Below are 17908 nucleotides of genomic sequence, written 5' to 3'. Positions count from 1 at the left end.
CTTGGTTATCTCTCTTGACATTGTATCAGATTCAAAAAGATTGTTGATAGCATTACTGTATTTTAAATATCGCTAGATAAGAAAATTTTAATCAAGCACTGCTTCATTACCTGAAGTTTTATAATTAAAATACAGATATACCCGGTACTTGTAATATTCTGGTACATATCATAACATGAGATTACTCTCACTATTCAAAAACTGAGCATAGATTTATTTTGATCAACACTAATATACAAGTATACATGAAGTTTTCATAAAGATTTCCACAGCAGCTCTATGTTTGTGAGCGCTCCCTCAGGATTGTCCTTGTGTTGTAGGAACAGCCCCTGGATCTGGGCCGCGGTCACTGGCTTGTTGTGCTGTCTGACCAGGGCACAGAATTTCTTCCCACCCTCTTCGCCTCCCTCCGGATAAAACCTCGTAAACATTTTCTCTAACTGGAAGTCTGTTGCATAACCAATCATTTCCTTAACATCCACTCTTCCTGGTCTTATGAGGGCAGCATCAAGTCTAACAAAACATTAATATGTTAATTTACATGCATTCTACAGGTATTTGAATGTATTTGATACATTGCATAATGGTATATAAATTACTGAAATGGTTTTTGGGATGCTTTTTCCACTTTACCTTTCAATGTAGTTTGTAGTCATAAAGATGATACGTGCTTCAGCTGAAGCTACCCCATCTAGAGCATTCAACAGACCACTGAGTGTTAGTCGACCCATTCCTTGATACATTGTAGGATCTGTAATTTAACAACGGCAGTGTAAAATATGGGCACAACAGACACTTAGTAATACTGATTTTAAGGTTTTATTTTTTCTTTAAGTGATTGATATTTTACTATTGATCATTTTTAAATCATAAAAAATGATGTGCGCAAATTAAAAGCATCATAGATGTTTCATCTTTGTAAAATCTATCAGCTGCATGACATACATGGATTATTTGCCAACTGCAAGGTTTTCATTGATATATAATGTGTGATAAGTGATTCATTGTCTGTATATAGAAATTTTAAGACAAGTGTCTGAAAATTAGAATAGCATGCAGCAGTTTGATTTATACATAGTAACATACTCTCTTTGGCAAGGTCTCTGTTGAGGAAAGCTGCATCTATATCTTCCAGTAGTATAATGCTTTGTTCTGGAGCAGTTGTGAGAAGATGGTTCAAGCGATCATCTGACATCCCACGATCATTTAAATTCATCAAACATATGCTGTAATCTAGTTGACCTGTAAAAATTATAGTTGATACATACCATTTGGAATTTCTTGAGTTTGTATATAAATATTCTACTATCCACAAAAAGATTGTTCATCCAGTATCCTTTCTGTGTGGTGATCATTTTGAGAATACATATAAAAATAAACTGCGAAATTTTTTTACACTTATTTTACCTGCCAGTGCTGTAATGTAGCTACTCTTTCCACACCCAGGTGGGCCATACAGGAGATAACCTCTTCTGTACGGAATACCACGATCATAATACCATTTAGGATTTTGTATGAATTCTTTAATGTCATTAAGCATTTTCTCAGAAACTCCTTTGTCTAAAACAACTGATTCAATTGGTCGTTTCCGCCTCGGATATCCAAAAGGTACCCAATCAGCCCCCATTGGGGTATACATAACTGTCCTTCCTTCCTCACTAACAAGGGCTAAAGCCCTTGCTTCCTCTAGAATATCTAAAAACATGGTTTTATTTATTCCCAATGCTGTCATCGTGACACTTTCGTAAGGTTTTCCAGTCTGTAAAGACACTGCACTTTTTTCGACAGACCTTTCCACTCTGATCACGTTGTTTTTATACCGGAAGAGGTGGATCCCGGGGCTTGGGATGAGATCAAACTTTGTGTACACACGACCAGTCTCGGATTGCTTGAAGGTCGTTTCCACACTGACGTGGTGGGTCCGAGTCCCGTGAACCGTTATCCAATTCAGTAACCAATGGTAACTCTTGTCTCTGTTAGGAATCTCCAAAGTAATCATGCAGTTTCTCTTGAACCAGATTAATCCAAACTGACCACTTTTCCTGAGCACGGAAGCTGCAAAACCTACTCCAAACAGACCAAACCCAGCACCAAAATAAGGGTTATCTCCCAAAGAGGATATATAGTCCGAAAGTGGCATATTTCGTATTTCAATGTTTTCACAGTTATTCTGTTACATATAAATGCTCCATATGTCTTTTTTAACTTAAAATCGATCGCTGCTGTATCAATCCATTTCTTACAAAAGGTGCCTTTCACCGTGTCATGAGTAACAAATGGGCGCAGACATATTTGATTGTAAACCAAGTATACCGATCCCGAGGTTTTCATTTGATCGGTGTTGTTTCGCAGAAAGAACTTACTTTTTTCTTTGGCGGAGTTTCATATAGTTTCCTTAGAATTTCTTAATTCAGTTTTCAATTCAATTTCAACTATGTTCCGATAATCTATCTTTTTTTTAGAAACAGTGTACATACAATGTCAACCATACCAATGAGCCAATAATTAAATAAAAGGAGAAGGCTTATATAGGCATTGCCTGCTCCCTAATCCATTTATGTAAACGTATATTTGCATAATAAAATATGTTCAAATAAAAAAAAAAAATAAAATTTAATTACATGATTGTAAGTTGTACTTCTGAATTTTCAAAATTCTATTGTATATCATGCTCAACTTATTTTATTATTGGAGGAGGGGGTTTCGGACATATGATTTACAATTAATCGTACTTGCTTTATCTGAGAACATTAATTGAATTAATGTACTTTGTCATAACACAAATTACCTGTATATTTTCTTAATATTTTAAGTTTTACGCAGAGCGATACCCAATAGTCTAAAATCGAAACTTTCGTGTAATTATATTATTTTGATTTTTTTTATGATTTGTAATGCTAAAGCCTTTTAATACTTATATGCATATACATATTATTTGAATATTTCTCAATATTCTGATACACATGTCCATCATTTATGATAATTACGTACTGATGAAAAGTTTGCATCAGTCATTTCTGTACTAAATTTGACCATACAAAAGCTGACCTTAAAATAATTTTTCAAAAAACTAGAAATAGAGCTCTCAAATGCTTGTGTTTATATACAGCATGTTCTTGCAAATTTAGAATAAACCTAGCAAAAATATTGAGATGAAAGTTTTAAAACACTATTTATGTAATTTTTAAAATATCCACACCTGCATGATGCGTGAAAATACATAAGTTTGGATACAATGTAAAATGTCGGTCTGTAATTCCTGCCAATGTGTTATGTGTATAAGTGACACCTTTAATTAAAAATACTCCATTTTTTTTACAGTTCCCTTTTTCTGAAAATACATCGATATACAAAACAATATAGTATATATAGGTTACTGGCTATTAAAAGAAGAGTCATAATTAGAAATTCCTGCTCCATAGAAAAATGTGGTCGGCGGTTAAAAAAGGACAACCTACACCATACTAACACGCTAACATCATGGATCTCAGCTAAATTATGATTCTTTTACCCTCGTTAATCATTTTCACAAGATTTAAATCATATATTTTCCAAAAATATCCGTTCTTGTGTTGGTTTTAGGCGGTGAACCTCTTTTCTTAATTAGAGTTAAGTGCTCACAACTCTCTAACTAATTGATTTTTTACTTACTGGAAAAACAATACCTTGCAATGATATATCATTTACTCCCATGAATGGATTTAATTAAAGTTGTTTATTGAAAAAAGGTAAGCAATACTTCAGTTTTCGGTTCATCGTAAAATGATACATTTTGGGCATGGGTTGCCTTGATATAAATATTCCCCTTTGTCATAGTAAATTATTTTGCTATGTTTCCTGAAAAAAATACGAGACACGATTTGTAAATTAATAGACCAGTTAGAGAAGACTTACATGTGCAACTGTAGTAAAACTAGTACTGAGTTAAGTTCTTGCTTTACTTCCCCCTCCGATTAAGTGAACAAGCTCAAGTGACTAACAATAATAAAACAGTTATTTACTGTTTCCATTCCAAGTGCTACTCTGACTAGTTCATGACAGTATGACGTGAAGAAGCCTATACATAAGTAAAATAAACTTAATTCTCATTATACAGCATCATACCATGGATAATGTTCAGGTATACCTAAAATGCAATCATTTATTATAAAGAAGTACGAATTTTTTCTATAACTATTGCATCCATATGAATTCTGTTTTATTTATTTATATTGTATTATTATTTGTAAGAGTGATAAAGTAACAATATTCACTGAAAGAAGAAATTACAATGTTCAATGAATGTTGAAATTACAATGCTCATTGAATGTTGAAATTACAATGTTCAGTGATTAATGAAGTTGCAATGTTCACTTAGTAATGAGGTAAATTTGTTTAATGAATGATGAATTAAGTTACAATATTCCTTTCCATGGGTAAAGAAGTCACAATGTTCACTAAGTGATGGAGTTATATTTTTACTGTGCGATAGCGTTACAGTGTTTACTGAGTTATGAAATTACATTGTTCACTATTTGTGAAACTTTAATGTTCACTAAGTGTTGAAGTTACAATGTTCAGTGAGTGTTGAGGTTACATTGTTCACTGAGTGTTGAAGTTACATTGTTCACTGACTGTTGAAGTTGCATTGTTCGCTGAGTGATGAAGTTGCATTGCTCACTGAGTGTTGAAGTTATTTTGTTCGCTGAGTGATGAAGTTACATTGTTCAGTGAGTGTTGAAGTTACAATGTTCACTGAATGATGAAATTACAACGTTCACTGAGTGTTGAAGTTACATTGTTCACTGAGTGTTGAAGTTACAATTTCACTGAGTGATAACACAACAACGTCCTTTGGGTGATGAAGTTACACTTTTCAATGAGTGAAGAGGTAATATTGGTCACCGAATGATGAAGTTACTATGTTCAATAAGTGATGAAATTGCAATGTTCCATGGGTGTTTAAGTTATAATATTAACTAAGTAACGGGGTAACATTGTTCACTTAGTAATGAAGTAACAGTGTTCACTGAATGATAAAGTTACAATGTCTACCTAGTGATAAGGTAACATGAATGTATGTAGCGTCTACGTCTTTGATGGTAGAAGCCCATTGATTGTTTGTACACGTTGCTGTTGTTTACACTCTTTGTTGTCCTTTGTTGTACACTATTTTTACACCCTGGAGCATACCAAGCACACAGAAGATGACGTATCTATATTCATTAAGTTTAGCAATCGCGTGTATAAAACTCAGACCATATTTTCTCCCTTTATTGTTTAGTTATGCAGAGTGTGTACGCTGCCCTTGACATTTTAGAGGCTGTACCCCTGGGGCCCACAGCGTGGGAAGCTGGAAGCCATTAAGCTTATTGCACTGTGCAATAAGTATCTTACTCTATAAAGCATGCAAAGCCGTCATGTATTCCCCATTGGGAACACAGGGCGTTGTGATGCTGTACCGAATAAGATCTGTACAAACTGATGTCAGAGCAATAGGACAGGATCATTAAAAGAGGGTGTTCATTTCTGTACGCTCATCCAAATAGTTGGGTGGATTGTCTTTAAAACTTAAAATAAAACACGGTTTTTACCGCATTTAAGTTTCAATCGAAAATTTCATCGTTTAAATTTAATTAACTGTAATTTTACTAGTGCTTGATGTACTATAATTATGTGTTATCAATAAATAATGCCATTAACATCCCAAATACCGCATTTAAGATTAAATAACTTTCAAAAAGGTTTTCTTTTTACCATGCAGCTATGGTAGAAAAAGGTATTTTGAAGAGTTGTTTGTTTATCATTTTATTACTTGAAATTGGGTAGTAAAGTATTCATGACTTTATCCATCCCCATTTATGCGTCGTAGAACATTATGAAATGGTTTGAAGGTTATTTTTAATGCTGGTGCCGAATATCCATCGTTAAAAATAAAGGATTACTGTCAACCATACAAATAGCACCATCATTAACTTAAGTCTCGGGCAATGTCTAACAAACAGTCTGAAAATTTAGAGAATACTAGTATGTGTAGTTTACATGCATGGTCGAACAAGAATATCGATTCACTTATCGAGGTGGGGGGGGGGGGGGGAATTAATTACTATGCTATTATAAGATCCAGTAATGCAGTGTACAGTGGAGTCTCGTTCTCCCAAATTCCATTGTTCTCGACCAAATTCTCCGGATGCCTGAGGAATCCGGATAAACGTGAATGATTGATGAAATATTTTTTTAGTTGGGTGAGGCGTCCAAAATATTAAGCAAGGCACTTTTAATTTGATATTCCCAACTCAGAAAAATGTTAGGTATTATTCATTTCTCATGGTGAAATTGTCTTTATCATTCACCTTATTAATAATAATACAAAAATCATAAAACAAGGCGTTGTGAAATGTATTTTGCTGTTATGAATTTTTCGTGAAAAGCGGTAACATTAACGGTGTCAGTAATCACTGAAAAATGTTGCCAAGTACTGAACTATGCATTGATTTTTTATAGACGTTTAAATATTCAAAAGAAAATTTGCATTTATACAGTTATGAACGACATTGGTAGTTGTAACGAATATTAAGCGAGGGTACAATACAGGAAATCTGATAAATAACTGATAAATGCTCATATTAAGAATGTCTTAAATAATCACATGCATACTACGGACCATATTTTGCCGAGATTTATGCCTAATACGATAGAAGAACATTCAAGCAGGCCTCAGGATCATGAAGGAATTTCAGACTTAAGACAAAATTTCAGTCAGCCATAAAATTTTTGTTTATAATAAAATGACGATCAAAATTTGTAATTAACACATTTATATCAAGCCAATTTAAGTAACATTTCAATTTTGTCAGTGTTTTCAATCTAGAGACATTAAGAGAGTATACAATTTTTGACTTAAGTCTAAGATTACTTCATGATCCTGAGGCCAGGCACGTAGCAATCGCTTTTGAAAGTGAGGGGGGGGGGGCAGACTCATCCAAAGAATCTTGACAAGCCAAAAAAGAAAAAAGAAAAAAGGGGAAATAAGACGGGGTTGGGGGGGGGGGGGGCTGGCGTAGTATATAACTTCAATTTCAATCCTAATTTCCTTATTTTCATATCAATTTTTTACATCCTTCAGAAAAAGTGGGGGGGGGGCAACTCCATGATAATTCAATTTTTCATATGTAAATTTTAAAAAATTATTTGCTGCAAGAAAAAGTGCGGGGGGGGGGGGGGGCAGGCCCCCTGGCCCCACCTGGTGCTACGTGCCTGTCAAGTATATATTGTTTCCAACAAAATTCCTTCATTTATTCTTTTTTTCAATGACGTTTACAAGTACACACGTTGTAATAAATAGACTTTAACTCTTTGTAGATGTACACATGTCAGAAGTGAATATTGTCGGACAATTTCGTGTCGGGAGCTCAGGTTCAAATAGATTTTCCCCTTTCACATCGACAGTAAGTATGAAGGTGTAGTGTGTTAACACTTCATATCGCTTATAGTGTTATTGCAGATTCTAATAACATGCAATTCAGAGGTGTAGATTTTCATCCGTTGTATCTGCTGTCTTGTCATTTTTGCATTGATTGAGACTTAGAGAATACCTAGGAAGTCGTGGGCATTGTCCTCGTGTGACCGTGGCGCTCTTTGGTGACCGTAGCGCTCTCTGGCGTACTTATTCTTGTAAATGTAGACTACGCCCATGCACTTCTCAAAAGAAATACTTGGGTGTATATGCAATTACGGGTTAGATCTTTAATTTGAAGCCTTCCAATGATTTCAATTAAAAAATTACGTAATAAATGTAACTGGATATTCGTGGTGAACCAAATTTGTGTTTAAAACTATATGGAGTGAGTAGAGAAAATGAACACTAGATTAGAATATATATTTTGAGCTGTTTTGATAAATAAACGCTGGCCTTTTGTAGGATTAAACACACTTCAAGCTCTATTCGATATTTTTGGTCTTTGACAACAAAGTCACACTTTGTTCGGATAAAAATAGTTAATGGTTTTTTAAAAGAGAAAATACGAAACAATGAGTTATATTTGTTGGACTAATAGTCATACAATAATTGCTGTATCTAGAAATGAAACGGAGGCGTGACGAGTGCCCGCAAGGGCACGAGGTCACGACCCCGTTTCATTTAAAGATACAGCAATTATTGTATGACGATTGGTCCAGCAAATGATTTGTGGCACGCCTACTTTCACGAGCTGCATTTTTCGCGCAGCATTTCAGTTTGGACCGCTTTGACAGATGGACGTAGATTTCCTTGAGGATGAATTCAAAATTGAAAAGATCGACGACTTGACATCATCTCAAGTTTGTGACGAAATGGAAGCTTTCGACGGATTACTGAACATGAGCGTTACGTAGACGCTTGCAGAGTACGAAACAGGATTGGATCATCTCCGAGTGTTCCGTTTTTCCGGAAACATCTGCAACTGTCCATAGTGAAGAGGAGCCCATGAGCAAGAGGCCTAAATTCCCGTTTGGATAATTTAAAAACTGCAACGTTACGTTTCAGTTTTAAAGTATAGTTAGTAGCCAGATAGGTCGTAAAACTAAACGAAACGTATTTTTTTTTTCATTTTCGTTGTTGAATTTAATGTTGTCTGTCTTAAAAATTACACAAGGACGTTCAGCAGCAGTTCGGGTGTTTATGCAGAAGAATTTGAGTTTAGAGTTGTTTTGAAATTGATTAAAGCATAAGTTTTGTGGAAGTTTGCTTCTTCTTTTTTCACTGTACAATAATTCAAAAATTATTGTACGGTACTATCACCATGCCTTCTTTCATACAGTACAATAACTTGTAAATTCTAAAGTTATTGTACGGTAATAAGCCACGCCTACTCGGGTGAAAGACAAGTATTGGAAATTATTGTACACCAGTCATCAAAGGAAAAACGCCGCATAAGTGCCACAACGGCCAAATATGGCATCGAAAAGCATTGGCCTGTTCCGGGGTTGTATGAATGGAGAGCCGAATTGACATCACAATTGTACGGAAATATCTTCGTAGATACGACGAAGGCGCGAGTGAACGGTCAAATACCAGAACTCCACGTTTTTAATAGAAAATGATGCATGCTGCTAGAGTTGATATTTCCGATTCTTATTAAGATGTTACATAAGAGACTCTTCTGGGACACAAAAGAGAATGTGCATTCATACGCCAACGCACTTCCGATTCGGCAATTTATGATAACCAGCGGTTTCTTAATAGTATACCAACTCATTAAATTATCAAAATTTAACCCCCTTCAATTTCCAAGCAAGCGGCCCTTGACCTATGAATGTCTTTAACAAATAATAATACTCCTTTTTCTGATTCCCTCCTGCTGCAGCAACATGCATTCTTTCCTGTTCCGTGTACACTAAGTCCCTATATACTATATACTATATACTATATCTCATGCATGCCCCCACAACTACCAAAGTACTCGGTTCATATGATACTCCCCCTCCCCGGCTAACATGTAGTCGGAAACTGGAAACTGCTGGGGTGAGTTGGACGGGTTGTCAAATTAATGTGATACCTGATATGAAATTCTTTGAAAATTTTCAAAGTATGAACAATTTTTTCATCTTCAGAATTATTTAATTTTTTGAACGACTAACTTAGATATCATAAAAATAGAGGGGAAGAAAAACATGGCGGACCAAGTCGGTTAATGACTCTTGGAAACGGATAAGCTAAAAGGGAGGGTTTAAAAAGATATATAAAAACTATTAATGATGGCCGGTTAATGACTTCACCTTGAAATAATATGCCGCTAATTAAAGACTGTCGGAACCACACGCTACCGATACCTGTTTACTTGTTCATCACGGCAAAAAAAAAAAAAAAAAAAGAAAAAAAAAAAAGAAAAGAAAAGAGGGAAACGTTGTCATGTTTCGAATGATGTAATTTCAATTTGTTTTCCTTTATATAATTAATTTTTCATGTTTAATGAGAAATATTTAATAAATGATTCACACTGACAGTCATGTTTGTAATGACGTAACAAAAAAGGTCAGAAATGAAGGCGATTGGAAGTAATCTTGCGATAGAAAATAACGATGTACAAATCACATCTAGGAAACCATTGAACCACTTTTAATATTTTACAAAGTTTATTTCACGCATGTACTAAAGACTATCATTGTTTTGTCTAATAATGACTCATAGGTTAAAAAATCTGTATGTTTGTTTAACATGCATTATCAGTTGATATAAATATTTCTGATGTAAATGTATAAAATACGTGGGACTTTGATAAAATAGTTCACTCACTTGTAAACGTTTTTATCAAATACAATTGATATTCATTTATGCTACGTATGAATGATATAGCAATATTACAAAAATACCCCAAAAAACCAAACGCAAAATCTTTCAAGTATCAAATAATTTAAATCAAATATTTGGAGAGACTATTATTGGTTTACTTCTTTGATATTTGCTTTCAATGTTCATACAGCATGCCGACAAACGGAGACAGAATTGTTGACCATTAATAATGTGTACCGAATTCGCGCAGTTATTCGTGGTATGAATAGGGTGCAGTCGATTTCTGGCCCCTCATTGATGACTTGTTATCGGCACGCTAATTTATCTGTAGTTGGATATTGACGTTTTAAGCTCTGCACATTCTTAGGAATGCTACAAATTCCCGGCTTGATCTATTCTAAGCATCCAGATAACTATTTACTACCGTGTTACTATGAATCAACGAAAAGCGGCATTAATCACGAGCAGATGCATTAGAGGACCAATCAGAATTCAGGAGGCGTGTTTACGGTGAGAAAATTGCAAGTGTATCAGTATTTTATGAATCGGTTTTCCCTCAGGAGGCGTGGCCTAGGCGGTCAAGGTGTCACAAGACTAATGACTGGTATTTATAGGAAAAAAAACTACTACAGCTGTAATACACAAAAATATCTTTCTAGATTGTAGTCTTGTTAAAAAGAAAAGAATAAAAATGATCAGTTTGAAAGAGTTTAACAATATTTTCTTCCTGAATTGCGCGATGGTAAGTACATAACTGCATATTTTTGCCTACGCACAGGTCGATATGCAGGTAGTGCGTGCAACAGTATGCACTGAGAATTACGTTTACTTTGCAGGTGCTCGTTCCAGCTCTGGGAAGCATGGTTCTGACCATACCCCAGAGGGACTTCGTCTGGGGGTCAGGACTGTCACTAAACCCCGGGGAAGAGGGATCAAGGACCCAATGTAAACTAAACTGTGATTATGGATATGACACGGACATTGAAGGCAACCTTATCTGTAGTTGCAACGATCCGTGTAGGGTGAGTGAAACCATTATTTACTACATTCTTCACATTTAAGTTAATTCATAGGCCAGTTTTATTTATCTATACAAAATCAATTAATTTCTTTTGGTTTGTATACCTACTGATTGTTTTGTGAACCTTTCACATCTTGTTATTTCGACCTATGTAACAAATGTTAGTGTTGTTCGAATTATGGCCATGTACTTTGAGTCCGAAACCGTGGCTTGAGTAAGCGTTGTCATTTTTCGTATAACAGCATATTTCTGCATGGCGAAGGTTTTGTGTACTATAAACATGGAAATAACTGGAAACAGAAGCATTAATTGCATTGAATCATTGAATTGATCATCGAGGTCCCACCCGGATTCTAAATCGACAATAGTTCAAATGTTTTATGTTCTTCGGTATCCGGTTGTCTGTTCAATATCTTTTGTTTGACAAGCTGTTGTGCAATTACTGGGGATATTTTTAACATTTGACGGCATACAGAAAGCCATTTGAGTTACACGAGTCATCCGTTCCTCGCCCAAGATGAGTAACACCCTATACTCGATAGATCTTTGCTAGAATAACATCGTAGGTTTAGAATGAAGAAGAATATTTATCACTTGGAATTCATTCAAATGAATTACTTTAAACAAATAACTTCCTAAATCAAGGGTATCAAAACAAAACTGGGAATTCCGCGGCAGCAATGCTCCGACGAAACCTCGGCGGCGATGGCTTAATTCGAGGAATTTGTATTATTACTCACATTAGCATTGGTCGCCCCCGCTAGAGTTTTTATCCCTTTCCTCTCAGCTTCCATATGACTGTGAGTCAGAGAAAATAATCGTAGCGTGGATAGAGAGAAAAGGAAGTGACCAATCGAGAACTAAAGCAGGCGCATCTTTCAGATAACGTAATTTTATTTTCTTCTAAATGTTGCGCAATTTTCACCGAATCTCGTTACCTCTTTGTATTCTGATGCAATTTTTAAAAGACTATAAATAGGCGGGAGAGGGTGGCTAAGGTGGGGGTGGGGTGGATATGGGATTCTCCAGGGGTCTATCTCCTCCAACATCCCCTGGTTATGTGGAATGTTTACATTATATTCAGATAAACACCGATGACCATCAATGAGGGACGACCTACGTAGATGTAGATAGAAAACTGTGTAATGGATGACATTTAGGGAGCTCCTTGTCCTGATCGCGGCGTCCACAGACACAAACAAACATCTCATTTTTCAGCCTCTCTTTCCCCTGGCCTTTTGGCCTGGTGTTATTGTTTACCACTTCATTCTATGCCTGTCGGGTCAATGCCACACGGTGTCGCCTTGTTAGTAAGGGGATACTTTTACAACGTTAATTTGAATTCTTTAGCCGTCGTTTTAAATGGATTATATTCTCTTCGATTAACGCCATTAATCTTGCGTATACATATAAGAGTTACAAAATATCTAACTGTTCATACGCATACATAACTTGTACATGTACATACCATCCAATGCCCCAAGAACGGAACGTTAAGAAGACTAATGATAATCGAAAGAAAAATTACTATTGTATATAGTTATTGCTGTACTAAATCATCGACCTTCTCGTCATTCGCTGACAAAAAAAGTCGACGGATTATGATCCATAATTTAGTCGCGCGCCACGACATTTGGCGCCTGACTGTAGACTGGGGGACGTTCTTTTTCTCCAAGATCATGAGAGATCATGAACGTCCACGAGAGCCGTGAGGAACGTAAATAGACAAGGAACGAGGCACAAACGTTGTCTTTGCCACGGTCTTCCCCCCTTCTATCGAGTTTCCATAAAAATGCCAAACGGTGGTATTTTGAAAAAAAAAATGTTTACAGCCCAAATTCATGGTTGTGGCAAAACGTTAATGAACGTGTCACACATTCCGCGGTTTGCGCGAAAAATGCTTCCGCGCTACACAGCTGGAAAATGACAATAATAGGTTTATTATTTTTTATCCTCTCAAGGCCGCAGCGCGCACAGATCACTTCAAAGAAGCTATTAGAATGTTTCAATGATAAATGTGATAAGATATTGAGCGAGACAGAACACATATCACACAGCAGTTTGTTTTTTCACCCTCACAAGGATATTTCCACTATTTATAGTTGAAATAGATATTTCAGTTAATTTTGTAAAACAAAGTTCTGAAAAACACTTCGAATGATAGACACTTGGCCTTGAAAAATAAGGTTATTGAAAATAGGATGGCTGATCTCGACCAAATTATAATGGTTCTGCAGATCTTTAGATATCTGATGTCAGGCTATAATTACTGTACATGTTGTTTCTAACCGCAAAATACCTTGACGCTAAATAAAACTATTTCTCATGCAAAACCAGATAGGCACTGTTTCACAAAAAGTAGGTGCTCTGGTGAACGAGATGCATTTCACTTTGAAACCAAAGTTTCCCTTTCTTTTCTTCCTAGAATATTTTCTGCTTTGGGGGAACCTCGTGCGTGATCGCCAAGTCATGTGAGAATGGAGAATGCAGACTTGATGCTTCTTGCAAAGGTATGTAGACATTTTCTACACAGGACGAAGTACAATTTGGAAAGAAGAAAAAGTAAAGCCGTTAAGATGATGTCAAACCAAAACCGAACACGCACAATGCATTGATACCGAATGTCCCTCAAACTTAGACAGTTATGATTGTCATGCTAATATAGGTTTGATATTAGAGCCGAGCTGGGAAACTACCAACGGAGACAAGATGTTCCTTTTTCATCTTGGGGGTGGGCGATGATCTGGGGCGCCGGTTTGCTAGTAGCACCGTCCTGTAAATAAGAAGTCTGTAAGATGTGTAGTAGTTTAAAAGCGCTTGCATCGCGTATGAACGATATCATCAAAGCACTAGGTCGAAGCTCTGTGTACAACAAAGAACAAAATTATAGTAAGTTCAGATCTGGGAAGAAAAATTGAGTCTATTTTGAAATCATTAATGAACGGGGTTTTTGTGTTTATAAAAATTTCGGTAAAGGAAGTTAAAAAAAAAATAAAAGGAAGAGAAAATTGGGTTACGCGTGCTGTATTCATCACAGAATGCACTAATGTATTCAAACTGTCTTAAATAATCATAGCTAACGCGAACATTATCAATATAAATATAGATCTCCACGTAGGTCTAATTTGAAACAGTTATATACAACAGCACTCAATTCGGCAGAATAACTGATTCCAATTATCTTGTTATGAAAACACATATATTAAAAAACCGCAATACACTTTGGAATCTCATTGAATTTACCCTGACATGAAAGAATTTCTCTGACAGCCATTGCTTTGCACTCTTAGGAATTGAAAAGCTATTTGCAGATTTTTTGATAAAAATGAACAACTACAGTGCTTTCTGTACAAATTGCTTCCTAATAATTTGCATTCCACTGTGTGCGACCTTCACACCAATAGATATATATACTTATACTTGGAATATATAGATAAAAATCTTAAAGGATTAGTTTGATTAACTTATACAAGATGTTTAATCTATGCTGGTTTATTGCATGTATAATTATTCCTGTTAATTTTTTTTTTTAGACCTGAGACCCGAGAAAAGTATCTTGCCACTTAAGCAACAAGAAGAAGCTTCGTTTGATATCAGTAACTTCCTCAAAACGAACGCAGACACTTGCAGACAACCTCTGTCCCACGATGTATTCAATTGTCCCAAACGAACGCGCCGCTACATGTTTGACGTAACAAAAGGAAGGTGTGTTCGATTTTGGGGATGCAGGAAGCCCGGAAACAACTTTGACAAAAAGAGAACGTGCAAAGAGACGTGCATCACGGCATATAAAGGTACTTGTTCCTCTGGAAGGCTTTCTCTCAAAGATAGTCTGCTTGTAAATCAATTATATAATTCTGGAATAGAGATACCGGTACTTGATAAGAACACAACACAGTGTCATTTACTGCAGAATTGTTTTTGAAATATCAAATATCGACCTACCACGTACTCACAATTTACAAAACCAAGTTTGCAAGAATGGTGGAATGAGTGCATAATATATTATGTTTCGTTACTAAGTTTAAGTTTAAATAATCCCCCCAAAACCTGTTTTTATTCGATGGGGCTATCTAAAACAAGATTGGATGTCCTTCTAAAAACCCAACGTTATCTTTCAGATGGAATGATAATGTTGAATCGTAAACAAGTATCAAGGTCGAGTTACTCTCGTACACCCACGTGGTATTTTTTAATGCAGCGAGAGCGATTACAAGATATAATGTAGGTGTAATGGTCCTCGAGTCCGGACAGGAATGTAGGAGAACAATGGAGTTACCCACACGCAATGTCCACTACCAATAACGTCCACGGATAAACATTCTTCTTCTGCTGTTTAAGTACATTTTTTGAATTATTCGAGCGCTTGCTTCGGTCAGACTCGGAATTATGCAATAAATTTCTCTTGTTTGCAACAACGTCCCCAAGGTAAATTGTTGGTGTTATTTGACAAACATCACTAAACAATTTATTTAAGTATCCGAATGAGGCCACTCAAAAAAGGGAAGATTGATCCCCCAACCCACCCCAAAGCCTCATAAAGGTTGAATAAATTGTCAGCAAAAACTGCATCGCTCTCCTTTAGTGATTAAAAGCTTAATGGTATTTATTGGTTCATGGGGTGCATGACGAATGGATACTTAGCTTTTCAAGGACATTTTCTAAAATCTTATTGAATGAAAACTGGAAGAATGATATAGCAAAAACAAGATATACTTTAGATTCTTGCATTTCTTAATTATAAAACGTGCATTTGATTGTTTACAGGCAAGTCGAGAAAATCAAGACCAAGGAACGAAACCTGCTTACTTCCGGTCGAGAATGTGCACGTGGTTTGCTTTGGAAAACTACGTCGGCGATGGGTATATGACGTCATTAAAAACAAGTGCGTGAAAATCAAGGGATGTCCGCGACCCGGAAACAACTTCCAAAAGCGACTGGAATGCAAATCTCAATGCGTGCGCCGCAGGAAAGGGAAGAAACTTGGATGAATGAACTTTCCGCTGCAAGTCTGAAATAGTACCCCTGTAAAGAAGGGCGTTTGCATTACAAGTCTTTACAATTCAGGAGTGTGCACCGGTAGACTTGAATGAGCCCAGGTTCCCGTGAGTACTTACGATGATGACTTCCTTCATCACCCCATAAATGCAGCATTCAGTGTTATCTAGAGGACACGGTTACAAGCGGCGGGTCCGCATATAACACGGAATCTTTTGTAGGTTCTACGACTAAGACTAAAATTAACCACATCGAACTTAATTCTTCAGTTTTCGTTCGAATGAAGAGATTGTTTTTTACAGCCATGTTATTTTTTTATGATTCATGTTTTCTAAGGTTTTTAAAATGTTGACAATAAAATGTACAAACTCCTTGTTGTCTTGGTATTTATGGCCGTTTAAACGTCAATTTAACACCGGGTGAAAGGTAAACAACAGAGAAACTCGATAAAAAAAACACGATGCCACTTAAAAGGAAATGAATTACAATAATTCTCGCTGTCAGCCTGTAATGATACCAATTAGAATCTTATTCCCGGCAAAGACAAGCTTAACTTCTATTGTATGTTATGTAAAAAGGAGATATTTTTTTACGCGAGGACGAGGGTTAGAAAACAATGACACCTGTTGACAGCTTTGTGAAAGGTCATGACCGACGGTGCTCCGATACTTTCCCATCAAATATTATCTGTTGGCATAGTGTTGAGTTTAAATATTTTACATAGTAACACATCTTAGAAAGCGTCGCTAACCAAATGGGTAGAAAAGTGTATACATGTAGATAATGATCAACTTACTGAAAATACTTAAAGTCGTCTGATATTTCTTAAAATTACAATAAAGCATTAAATTTGTCGTTATTTGTATACTCTTCTTTCAACATAATATGTAGTCCAAAATATCTTACGATTTCCAGGCTCTTTTAACGATATGGATATTTTACTTGCCAGGAAAATATCAAAACTATTTTAAAAAGCCAGGAAAACGCTAGTTATTTCGGATTACATTATATAAATAGTGCCTGTTTGGGAGGGTAAGAGTTGAAATTAACACCCCTCGAAAACCATTGTCAACCTCCGCTTTGCGGAGGTTGACAATGGTTTTCGAGGGGTGTCAATTTCAACTCTTACCCTCCCAAACAGGCACTATTTATTTTTTTATACTGAATGTCCTAAGTACAAAGAAAACTTTCTGTTTTTATATAGAAATGACGTGAATCTTATGGCGAACCGTACGCGCATAATTTACGCGCATGTAACAATTCGTTGTGTTACCCGTTGCCAAGGGTGTTGATAACGCTGAGGGTAATAGAACAGATTATCAACTGCGTCTTAACCAATCAGATTTCAGTATTTAACATGAAAGTTTAATATAATATGTTGTCTTCGTCTTTTTCCACATTAAGATTGGGGACTTTACTCTCATCCCGTCTTCCTCCTTAATTACATGCAGTTGTTCAAATTAAACTGGTATTTTATCTTATTGTATTGAAATAACGAAAGTTAGGTTAATCAAATAGGGGTACAATGAATGCATGTATATAATTTTTATAATTGTTACTGATATGATACAATATGTTTTCTCATGCTGCAAAAACTCACCGCAGTTAAGTTTTGCTCAGTAAAATTTGAATCAACACAC

The 17908-nt window shown here is 36.0% G+C and overlaps 2 protein-coding genes across 3 annotated transcripts; one reads left to right on the top strand and one right to left on the bottom strand.

Moving 5' to 3' along the window:
• Window positions 1-162: 162 nt before the first annotated feature.
• Window positions 163-2317, bottom strand: LOC105345623 (mitochondrial chaperone BCS1). The gene is made up of 4 exons (XM_011453817.4): window positions 1408-2317; window positions 1087-1242; window positions 634-751; window positions 163-513 (listed from the first exon to the last, which is right to left on the bottom strand). Exons 1-4 carry the CDS (start codon window positions 2138-2140, stop codon window positions 255-257), a joined length of 1266 nt encoding a protein of 421 aa, XP_011452119.3. The 5' UTR covers window positions 2141-2317; the 3' UTR covers window positions 163-254.
• Window positions 2318-7334: 5017 nt separating this feature from the next.
• LOC105345622 (BPTI/Kunitz domain-containing protein 4) lies at window positions 7335-16641 on the top strand. Of its 2 annotated transcripts, none has more exons than XM_034470723.2 (5): window positions 7335-7427; window positions 11086-11271; window positions 13696-13780; window positions 14804-15064; window positions 16038-16641. In XM_034470723.2, exons 1-5 carry the CDS (start codon window positions 7350-7352, stop codon window positions 16259-16261), a joined length of 834 nt encoding a protein of 277 aa, XP_034326614.2. In that variant the 5' UTR covers window positions 7335-7349; the 3' UTR covers window positions 16262-16641. The 2 variants fall into 2 exon arrangements, with proteins under 2 accessions (XP_034326614.2, XP_034326615.2); XM_034470724.2 differs by lacking the exon at window positions 7335-7427 and adding an exon at window positions 10848-10991.
• The last annotated feature ends 1267 nt before the right edge of the window (window positions 16642-17908 follow it).

This window comes from Magallana gigas, chromosome 6, assembly GCF_963853765.1.
Source record: "Magallana gigas chromosome 6, xbMagGiga1.1, whole genome shotgun sequence".
NCBI lineage: Eukaryota > Metazoa > Mollusca > Bivalvia > Ostreida > Ostreidae > Magallana > Magallana gigas.
Note: the sequence above shows the minus strand (reverse complement) of the source record. Positions and strands in the feature narration are given on the sequence as shown.